The following is an 11,248-nucleotide window of genomic DNA, read 5'->3' as shown; positions in this document are numbered from 1 at the left end:
AGTTTGGCCCCAGAACATTAATCAGGGCTAGGTCCAAAGCCTGCAGAAGCCAAACCTTTGGGTTAATTGCCCTGTAAAGCTTGAGTTGACAATTACAAGCCTCTCAAAGCCCACGGCCACATTTCCCACTCACTACATTGTCATTTCTTAGTAGGAAAACCATCAATAAAGCAACCATTCATTTCAGACAGAACTGGCCAATAGTGACAGAAGAGAAACCAGACTCCAGAAAATAACCAGACAGAATAAACCTGGGTAAGATCCTTAAAAATTATCTTTAATTGATGCCAAATATGAACAGATGAACGAGTACAGAAGCAGGTAAAACTGCATAGATGAAAAACTATACATTTCAAATAGTTCAAGAACTCATAACATCAGATGTTCTAAAAATGGTAGGTCAAACAATTTCACTATTTGGAAGTAAAATGAGCTGTAATGTGACAATGAAGTACATACTTGACCCAAAGTATAAGCGATTGGTAAATGGTGGAAATAAGTACAGCTGTGTCAGCTTAAATGGTTTGTTGCCCTGATGGTGCACTTTCATATGGAGACTATTCAGTTTATATATTTCACATCGGCAATATTTGATCTTTAAAGTCAGAGGTATGTCTGAGAGGCCATTTACAGTTCTATTGACAGCTGTTATTTATTCATTTCAAACTGACATACTGCAAAAAACCCAATGTTTTACATGTAAAGGAAAGGAAAAAAAATATTTCATCATAGCAGGTAATAGGGAAGGGTTTGCTGAATTTAGTCATAAAAATATCATTTTTACTTTTGTACAAAAGTAAAATATACATTTGATCCCAATTACATTATAGAAATATCACTGAAACAATAACATGGATCAAAGACTGATGCACCTAAAGGAACTGAATGCAGCGTCATCTTTTTATTATAGAAACTAGAAATGGAAGATGATTTTTTTAATATATAACTTGTAGTGACATTTGCTAGAGCCTGTGAACAGGTGAAATATACAGAATTACACAGATATTAACAGAAACCTTGAGACAAATTTCAGTTAAGACCTCAGTTTCATTTTATTTCCTTTGAAAATATCAAAGCATGCTATGCCTTGACAGCATAAATGGTTGACCTCACCAGTGGCAAGTTCACCTGTACTGAGTGAAACTGTAGAACACCCTGAAGTTTATTTTTTTTTATTATTTTTTTTTTTTAGATACAAATACTGACACCTTTAAGAATACTTGATAAGCATTTCAGGAAAAAGAAATTCCCTACACCTGATTAAGTAAAGCCAGAACAACAGAAAACAGAAAAAAGAAACTCAGCCTGAATTAAGTCCAACCAAAACTGAAGTGTAGGTCCCTGGTTAAAGCATCTCAGAAAAGGAGCCTGTTCCAGACTTGCAGGAGGCAGGTCTGGGACAAGCCTGCCCTGCTGTGCAATTGCAAGGACAGCTTTCCAGTTCTCTGTGGCTTCCCAGGCTAAATCACACCTTGGAGCTGACTCTGCATCCCTGGGAGTCTGAAATTAATCTGAGGATCACTGGCATCAGGCTGCTGGAAGCCTACAGGATCAGACCATTCCTGGAAAAGCTGCAGTACCTCCCTCTTCTTCAGGTTAGGGGAAAAGATTAATCCAGAATGGCACCCCTCAAGCAATAGTTGTCAAGGTAGTATTTGGAAAGGAATACATTGTCTCTGTGTATTGCAGAAGATTTTGTTCTAAAATACAACTTTCCACCTTTTTTCTAATAAATTTCAGATGTTCCTGACCTAGTGTTGGTTGTGTTTTGTTTAATAAATGCACATATAAGAAACTGCACTGTTCAAGTGTGGACTGTGGAAAAGCGAAACTCGCCCTCAGCTCCTTAAATCAGCAGGTTTTGAGGTTAGACTTGAGCTGCAGCTCTCTCACAGTAGAAACTAACTTCCTGTCCTTCTGCCTAATGAAAACAATTGTCCCTTGGTATAGAAAAAACCCTGTCAATACAAGTTGCCAGTTTGGGCAGCTGCAGCCTGCAAGGAATGACACACAGCTGGTTTGCTAAGAAGGGTCTGATCTCTGAAATTTCTGCCTGGGCAAAAACCACTGCTGCAAACAAGAGGACTTTGGTTGAATTTTGTCCTGTCCCCAGTGCTTGGTTCTGTCTCACAAGTGCTTGCCCATGTGACTATCAGCACATCAGGCCAGCAGCACCTGTGCAGTTTTGTGAAGTGGAAATTAATTTCCTTGAGCTGCAATGGTTTTCGGCTTCCCCAAAGGCAGCAGGGTGGATTATCCTCACAAAAGTGTAAACCAGGAACAAAGGGAGGGACTCACCAGAACTGACACCAGGATCAAGTATTAGTTTTCCCCTCAGTAAGCCAGGCTGTGAATCTGCAGCACTCATGCACCAAGAGTTTTGGTGCACGTGGGCACCCCCTGCACAATGGGGTCACTTCCAGTCCTCTAATGATTACTACAGGCTTCTCTTCTGAATGGGCTTGTGAGGCAGATGAGGTAAACTGCATTAAGCCCCATTGTGTTCGGCATTAAAGCAGCCTTAATTCAATTCAGGTTACTTCCCTTCCAAAAAGAATGACTCCAAATCAGATTAAGGTTGCTTTAATGCTGCAACAGAATGTCCATGCTGGGCTTTAAGGCAGTTTAACAAATCTACTTTAAATGCACACCTTTCATTAATTTGGATTAGCTTTCTTGAAGTCCTCGGTGGAGATGAGGCTTAGGACACCCCATGCAGGGAACCTGCAGGGGTTTGCTAGGATGCTGTGAACTCACAGCCTGGCTAACTGCACCCCAATTTCCTCAAGAAGGTGACTAAATCCAGTTCATGGCCAGTGCTGGAGCTGCCACACAAAGGGTTTGAGCTTTCTGCAGTCTTGCAGCGAGCCCTCGGTTGTGTGGAGGAACAGGGCAGAGAGTCCTTAATTTTCACTCTCACCCTTGCTGCTCTGCCTCTCCCTAGTGCTCTGGAGCTAAGTATGGCAGAACCAGATGGAGAACTCTGGCAAGGATACCACTCTATGGGATTCCTGCCTCTGCACTGCAGTGCACTGCTGCCTTGCCCTTGCCAGGTAAATTCCCTCACCCCTTTCCCTGAATGGATGTAGGAAAAGCTGCACAGAACCAGGCAAGAAGCACAGAGAGGCACGGAGAAGTGGGGGTTGGTGGTGAGGGCGTGGGGAATGGCTCCTTCTGCTAGAAAGCTTTCTTCCCCTCACCAAACTAAAAACTGTCATATCCACTGGGTTCCCTGTCCAGCATAACCAGGGGGTCCCTACCAAAGGAATTCTCTTGACTCTTTCAGAGAAGCACTACACTGGCCATCAGCTCATTTCCAGTCCTCTTCCAGTTACACAGAAAACCCCTTAGAGTCCACATGAGGCAAAAGGAAACATAAGGGCCAAAAGAAAAAAAATATATATATAAAAAGAAAAGAAAGAAATAAAGAAATAAAAAAGGATGCTTGCTGATAAGAACAGGCAGTTTGTTAAGTGCACCTTCAGGCCCACAAAGACATTTCAGCACTCCTGTGTAAAGGGACTAAGAACCTTGCTTTTGTTGTTTATTTTTTTTTGTGTGTGTGTCAAACTTGTCAAAAACACATGCCTATGCTACATGAGGTTAATTCCTGTACTCCATATGGGTTGAGATCCTTTGCAATGAGCTATAAATGGACAAAGCAACATTCAGGCTCCCCAAACCATGAGTTCTTATGATCCATCCCGGTCTCTTGAGGAATAATTGCTGCATGCAGCACTTTTCTCTGTGCATAAGCAGAATGATCATCACTCTGCACATTAAATTAAGGTGTGCACACCCAACTGGGGCAGAAGGTACCCAAGTGAGGCCTCATCTCCCAAATGCATCCTTCTGACCATCGGTCCCCTAGCACTGAATTGATTATTGCTGTTTAGTGTTTAGAGTTTAGTCAGATGGTGGTTTTACAAGCTGAGTGCAGCATTCATGTCCATTTTGACATCAGAAGTCATATCCTATGATTCAAGAGTTTGGGAAATCAGGACCACTGGAATTTAATGGGGAGAGAGGTGTACAAAGGGCAAGGGCGTGAGCAGGGGACAGGAAAGAAGCTTTACAACATCTACCTAGAGGATGTAATGCCCTGTTTTATCTGATGCTTTGCACTTCTTGCAGGAATTGGAGCTCCCTCAGTTCTTGATCTTTCTCATCGCTACGATTCACAGAAGTCACACAGTGAGAAATAAAGTCAAGTCTTTCTGGAAACCTAACAGGTCAAGCTTGTGCGTAACTGCAGAGTTAGGGTTGGTTGTTAACTCTAAGTGCTTTGATTTTATTTTATATATACATGTGCCTGCATACGTATGTGACACACACAGGAGCAGACATACATATATATATATATATATATTTATACACATATATACATGTATCAGAAAGATAGGGGAGGAAAGGATCTGTACAGTGTGGAAGGAGATGTGTTCAACAGCAGTTGGCCACATGCTAAGTGCAGAATGAAGATCCTCAACTTTATCCATTTGAAAAATTGAGATTAGTGCCTACGTTCATTCAGATCAAAGGTCATCATCTTCCAGGGACTAGCAGTCAAGGCTGGCATGTTGCAGAAGAGACCTTCTCCTAGCATTGCTTCCCTCACCAGGAAACTATGGAAGTACAGTAAGATCAGGGACCAGGAGGAAGAACACGGCTCAAAGGCTGTGGTGGGATCTAAGATCTGAAAAAGGATAGAGCAGACAGGGATGAGAGAGCCCTGCAAAGCCTTTCCCATCCACCTGCTGGGGAACCTATGGGAAAGAAGAGCACAGGCCTCCTCTGGTTGCCTGACTGGACGATGCTTGGGCTCCTGCTCCTCCTGCACCCTGCCCTGCAGGGACAAGCTGCCAAAGAGCCACCTCAGGGAAAGGATGGGCAGATACAGTGATGGCAGTAATGCCTTTAAACCTGGGGAAACCTGAAGCCTCGAATGTACACAACTAGGAGTTATTTGGCAGAAGCCAATGCAGAGCCCTGCAGCATCAGACTGGCTGGGGAAAGAAAGTATTCCACGGGCACTGGGGGTCTCTGCCCACCTCTTCTGCATCACTCTCACTCCCACTTGACCTTTCTATCCCTAAACCTTTCCATGCTGTGCCAGCAGACAGCACAGGACGCTCCTGACACACCAGACTGACTCCTTGTCCCTTTCCTCGGTGTCTCTGATCCACTCAGTTCCTGGAGGCACTTTTCAGCAGATTTGGAGGGTGTAAGATAAAGGCACTGCGCAACTCTCTCAGTCAATCTGCTGGGTGTCTTCAGTGAGTTTTTTTGGGGGGGATACAAAAAAGTCTCAACTGATGACTGCAAAAGAAACCAGCTGCTGCAATTCGGATGCATATAATAGATAAGTTTCATTTACATTCTGAAAATGCACCAAAAAGCATGCATCTGCACCTTTCATCTATAGAGGATACTAGGTTTTTAGGTGTTGCTATACATAACTTGACTTCTTAATTTTCCATATAGCTTTCCCTTTAAGGGATGGGATATGTTCCTTTCTGACAAAGCCTGGACAAAAGCCAACACATTTTCCTGAGCAATGCAGGAAAATAATCAGGTTTCTCTAATCAGTTCATTCAGGCCCTCAGTCTATCAAGCGCATTTTTTTGTTGTTTTTATTGTTATCATTATTGTTGTTATTATCATCATTATTATTATTATTATTATTATCATTGAATTCATGCACTAATTAATTCAAGTTACACTTTAATCAAATAGGCCATAATGCTGAATATTTGAACATGCTTTGATCTCCAAAAGTTATTGTTCCCATATGACTAACATACGCACTTAAATACAGTACTTTAAATTACTAGTCAACGATTTAATAAATTAAGGAGTGCACTTCTGGTGAATGCAAATCAAAAAGAAACAGAAAAGAAACTAAAAAAGAGAGGAGAAAGGACTTATTTTTAGAAGATTCAGTTCAAACGAAATCTTATCCGCTATTGTCTGAGGTAACGTTTCAAGCATGCGATCATAAAATAAATAGTATCAAATTCAAACATGCTTATATTAAACTCCATTGTGCTATCTTGCAACAGAGGGGCTTAAAGTTTTGTATCCAGTTCCAAACGGGGAGGGGGAGAAAAGTGTGTTTCTATCATCTGCATGTGAGAGAACTTAGCAGCATTGCAGATGTTTTGTCTTCAGTTCTGTCTGTTATTTTCCTTTTAGGATATTTCTTCTACGAACAGCAAAAGAGACCAGGCTTAAGTAGGGTTTTTAATAAGGTGCTGTGTGGATCTGTAGGTTGGAAGGATGGAATCTTTCACAGAGGGGGCGGAAGGAAAATTTGCACTCCTTCATAAACCCTGTGGCAAATGCTTGCCGCAGGTTTTGGCTGATATTTTTTTACTATTATTGTCTGATGCAATTTCTTGCAACTGTGTAGTTTTGCAGAATATTTATACTGGAATCCATGCATATGCTTAATAGCTGTAAAAACTGTCTTGCTTTGTTTAAGATAGCTTTATCAAAAAAAAAAAAAAAAAAGAAAAAAAAAAAAGAAAAAAAGAAAAAAGAGGAGCTAGGAGAGGAAAAGTTTAGGTCTAGCATCATAACGGCTTAAAACTAAACTAGTTCAAATGGTTATCATTTGCCAGATGGAAAATGGTTTTTGAAAATAAACAAAATTTTATCTTTCATGGATCCTGGAAGCTTCTTTATCGCAGAGCAAAGATTTGCAATGCAACAATGCATTTACGAGGTAAATAAAGCATTCAAAGACTATCAGTAAAGCATCTACAAAGTGTGATTGTGTCACTAAAGTCTTCAAGCTGCGAGTGGGGATTTTGTTTTGGGTTTTTCTGTTTGTTTGTTTACACATCAGTCAGCAGCTTGCTTTTATTAACGCAGTTTTGGTTGGCTACAGTGCAGTTGCCAGTTCTGAGATTAGCCTCTCTAAAATTGTCTATGCTATTATTCATATCCTCTTCGATTTCCATGTACTCAGATTTGCTGATTGTGGAGGAGCTGCGGCGACTGAGATCACTGTCAGATGCTAAATTAGGGGAGCTAACGTGAAGTAACTGAGCCTGTTCTTCCCCTTCTGTTTCTCGGTGGTAGAAGTAGTTGAAGTTGGACACGATGACAGGTACAGGCAGGGCAATTGTCAGCACACCAGCGATGGCACACAAGGAGCCTACGATTTTGCCTCCAATTGTCACAGGGTACATGTCACCATAGCCCACAGTGGTCATGGATACCACCGCCCACCAGAAAGCATCAGGGATACTTGTGAAATGAGACTCAGGTTCTTCAGCCTCAGCAAAATATACCGCACTAGAGAACAAAATCACCCCAATGAAGAGGAAGAAGATTAGTAAACCTAGCTCTCTCATACTTGCTTTGAGGGTCTGTCCCAAAATCTGGAGGCCCTTAGAGTGTCGGGAGAGTTTGAAGATTCGAAAGACTCTTACCAGTCTGATGACTCTCAGGATGGCCAAGGAAGTGGCCTGCTCTCCTTTCTGAGTCCCCTCCCGCTCGGCCATCTCGGTGCCCAGGGTGATGAAGTAAGGGATGATGGCCACAATGTCAATGAAGTTCATTATGTTCTTGAAAAAATCAGTCTTGCTAGGGCAAGCGAAGAAGCGCACCACCAGCTCAAAGGAGAACCAGATGATGCACAGGGTCTCCACAACAAAGAAGGGGTCTGTGAAGATGTTAGATTTGTAGACCTGGGTGGTGTTGTCAGTGCGGTGCACTGTGTACTCCTTGTCCTCCTTCAGCTCAGGTAATGTCTCTAGGCAGAAAATCACGATGGAGATGAGGATCACCATGACAGAGACTATGGCAATAACCCTTGCCGGCCCAGAGCTCTCTGGGTACTCAAAGAGGAGCCACACTTGGCGCTGGTACTCCCCCTCCGGCAAGGGTCTCTCCTCATCTTTAATGAATCCTTCATCTTCCCGGAACTTCTCCATGGCCTCCTCGCCCAGCTCATAAAATTTGATCTCCTCAGAGAACATGTCCAGGGGGACATTGACGGGCCGGCGCAGCCTCCCCCCGGACTGGTAGTAGTAGAGGATGGCGTCGAAGCTGGGCCGGTTGCGGTCGAAGAAGTACTCGTTGCGGAGCGGGTCGAAGTAGCGCATGCGCTTCTTGGGGTTGCCCAGCAGCGTGTTGGGGAACTGGGCTAAAGTCTTGAGCTGCGTCTCGAAGCGCAGCCCCGCAATGTTTATCACCACGCGCTCACAGCACTCGTGGTCGTCGTGGGCAGCGGGCTGGTAGCTATCCTGGGGGTGGCCAGGTAGCGCAGAAGTCTCGTCCATGTTCTCTCCAGCCATCACGGTCATGGTGGCACAGAGGAAAGGGGACCAAGGGGCAGGGGAGAAGTGAGGGAAAGGGAGGAGGAGGAGGAGGAGGAGGAGGAGGAGGATGGAGGAGCACAGGGAGACCCAGGGCGATGCAAGGGTGAGGGGGTCAAGGTGGGATGGGGAGCTTGAGGAAGGGGTGGAAGTGGAGCCTAAGGGATGGAAATACCCAAAAGGGGAAATGAGAGGCGGGATGAAGGGAGAGGCATCAGGGACGATGGAAGGGTGAAGAAAGAGGGAAGAAGTACCTTTAGGGGGGGCAGAGGGCAGGTAAGGTGAGGGGTCCTGTCCCCCACACCGGGAGGCTGAAGGTCTATGGAGTGCACCCCCAGGCTGGGGTTCCCCTCCCCAGCCGTCTCCTTTAGCCTTTAACTCGATCCGTCCACTTTTCTCGCTGGCTCGACCATCGCCGCAGCTGCTGCCACGAAGCTACCACACACACACATGCACACGCACACACACATACACATAAAATAAATAAATAAATATAGAAATAAATATATAAATCACGGGCTGGCTGGGAGGCGAGTCCTTGCAATGCCAACTCAGCAAATTTTCCATCACCTGCCTCTTCCTTCCCGACTCCCACCACCACCACCACTGCCCTGGTCCTCTCCTCTTTTGCGCTTGGGAGGGAGGGAGGGAGGGATGGAAACACTCTGCTTCGAAGGCTTAAACCTCACTTGCAGAATGGGGGCTGCCAGGGAGGAGAGAAACAGAATAAACCAGCCCCCGAGCCCCTCCACATACACACACACACTCAGGCGCAATGGATTGGCTTTCACACCAGCAGGAACATCCCGTTCTGCTCACTACGGCAGCACATGCGGAGTTCTACGCGTTCCTACACATCCCCGGACATGCACCAAGGCCTCCAAGGCAGGAAGGTGCCCCGAACTCATCGGGAGGGTTTCCCAGGAAACTTCAGCGGGGTCAGCTCCTGCAAGGAGCCTCCCGAGCACCGCGCTCCCCGCTCTGGAGACTTAGCTGAGCACTGACAACTTCATCACACCAACCGGGTGGCGGTGGAGGAGGAGGAGGGGGGGGGGGAGATTAGGAGGGGGAGAGCAAAGCATCTCCTCTCCTGCTTTGCAGCAGCTAAAGGTAACTGAGAGAGAGACAAGGGGAGGGAGGTCGACATCCCAGACCCAAAGCGTCCAAAATTGAGTGGAACATCGGCAGGGAGAAGGGGCTTTTCCTTACCTGCTCCGGGTGAGACGCGCCGCTTAGGAGTAGGAGCCAGTGCCGGAATGCGTCAAGTCGCCTTGCAGCAGCATCCAAAAAAAAAAACAAAACCAAAACAAAACAAAAACCGCAGTGGCAAACTTAACCCTCCTCCTCTTGCGCCCCTCTTTATAACGCAGCGATCGCTTTACAGGGCTGCCTGCGAGACACTGAAATATTCATACACTGTCTTAGGCTGCACCAAGGGCGAGTGGGCTTAATTAGTTTCTGCCGAGAACCGCAGTGGGGGGTGGAGTGGAAAAGAGCGCAAAGTACCTTTTCCAAAAGGCTTGAGTTAGTCAGTAAAATCAAGGAGTCTTAGATAGCTGCTGGCTGTCCAGCTCTCCTCCCTTAGGACAGCTGGAAAAGGAGCCGGGCGCTGGTTAGCGGCGGCGGCGGAGATGTCAGAGCGCCGCAGCCCTGCAGCCGCATCCCCGGAGTCGGGCTTGGCTCGTCCCGGCAGCAGCAGCGGCGGAGGCAGGAGGAGGCAGGAGCTGGACAGGGCTGCTGAACGCATAAGAGCGAGGAGCAAACTCCAGCCATTTCTTGACGCTGCAGCATCAGCAGAAACCTGAGAGCTGTTTGGTGCAGCTCGGGGACCGGGAGGGCGGGGGAGCCGGGGGCCGGGGCCGGTGGAGGAGGGAGGGATGCGCGCTGCCCCCGGGCCGGCCGCCCCCGCACGCTGCGCGCCGCGCCCCCGACGCAATGCGGGCGGCTCCGGGATGGGGCTGCGGGATGGAGCCGGCAGCATCCCGGCACGGGAGCCACGGGCAGCCCGCTCAGGTGCGCTGAGCAGCCGCTTCCCGACGCGCCCAGGGACGGCGGGACAGCGCTCGGTCCCCCCGCAGCACCTGCGGCGGAACGGGGCCGAGCATCCCGCACGGAGCGGGGCCGGGCATCCCGCACGGAGCACATCCCATACGGAGCGGGTCCGAGCATCCCTCACGGAGCACATCCCGCACGGAGCGGGGCCGCACATCCCGCACGGAGCGGGGCCGAGCATCCCGCACAGAGCGCATCCCGCACGGAGCCTGGCTGCGGCTCCCGATCCCCCTGGCCCCGGCCCGCCTCGGTACCGAAGGAGGCTGCACAACCGGAACCTCCCGACACGCTGGTGGAGGCTAAAAATCCCGAGCGGAGTGGCTGGAATTGGGAGGGTTAATGGTCAGGCAGGGACAGTGCCCTTCCATACTGCTTTATCCCAGCGAAGTTGTTTAATTGATGAATCGCACAACTTCGAGGTGGAAAAGACCCATTATGTCATCAGCTGGCCTCCCCTGCCAGCACAGGATTGTTGCCCACAGTGTCTGATCGCTTACATTATATAAAAGCCTGCTGCTCGCTTTGTCAGGGCGGCAGCGGTGATCAAATCCAACCCGTGCCTGTGTAATTTGAAGCGCTCCAAGAGCTGAGTAACACCAAGTCCGTGTTTAACAGACCTGGTCTCATTAGCTTTCCACTGCATAATACATTAACTTCACTTAAGATCACCACCTTGGAAGTCCAAAAATACTTAACCACCTGACCTTCCTGGTGGTTTCTGTTTCTTCTTCCTTTCCCCTTACTTATGCCCATGTTTTGTTGTTTGGGGTGAAGTTTTTTGATGATGTTGTGGGTTATTTTTTTTTTTTTTTTTTACCAGAGCAAAAACCCTTTTAAAAACCTCTACCCCTGGCAGTGCTTCGATCACTAGT

General features: G+C 47.1%; 1 protein-coding gene across 3 annotated transcripts; it reads right to left on the bottom strand.

Annotated features, from left to right (window-relative positions):
• Nucleotides 1-258: 258 nt before the first annotated feature.
• Nucleotides 259-10,189, bottom strand: LOC110475719 (potassium voltage-gated channel subfamily A member 1). Of its 3 annotated transcripts, XM_085569411.1 has the most exons (3): nt 9,831-10,189; nt 9,534-9,594; nt 259-8,759 (listed from the first exon to the last, which is right to left on the bottom strand). In XM_085569411.1, the coding sequence occupies exon 3, from the start codon at nt 8,310-8,312 to the stop codon at nt 6,837-6,839; it is 1,476 nt and encodes a 491-aa protein (XP_085425537.1). In that variant the 5' UTR covers nt 8,313-8,759; nt 9,534-9,594; nt 9,831-10,189; the 3' UTR covers nt 259-6,836. The 3 variants fall into 3 exon arrangements, with proteins under 3 accessions (XP_085425537.1, XP_021395736.1, XP_085425538.1); XM_021540061.4 differs by having other exon boundaries at nt 9,534-10,189; XM_085569412.1 differs by having other exon boundaries at nt 259-8,482; nt 9,534-10,189.
• Between the last annotated feature and the right edge of the window lie 1,059 nt (nt 10,190-11,248).

Source organism: Lonchura striata, chromosome 1A, assembly GCF_050655825.1.
Source record: "Lonchura striata isolate lonStrDom1 chromosome 1A, ASM5065582v1, whole genome shotgun sequence".
Lineage (NCBI taxonomy): Eukaryota > Metazoa > Chordata > Aves > Passeriformes > Estrildidae > Lonchura > Lonchura striata.
This window is presented reverse-complemented; position numbering and strand designations above follow the sequence as displayed.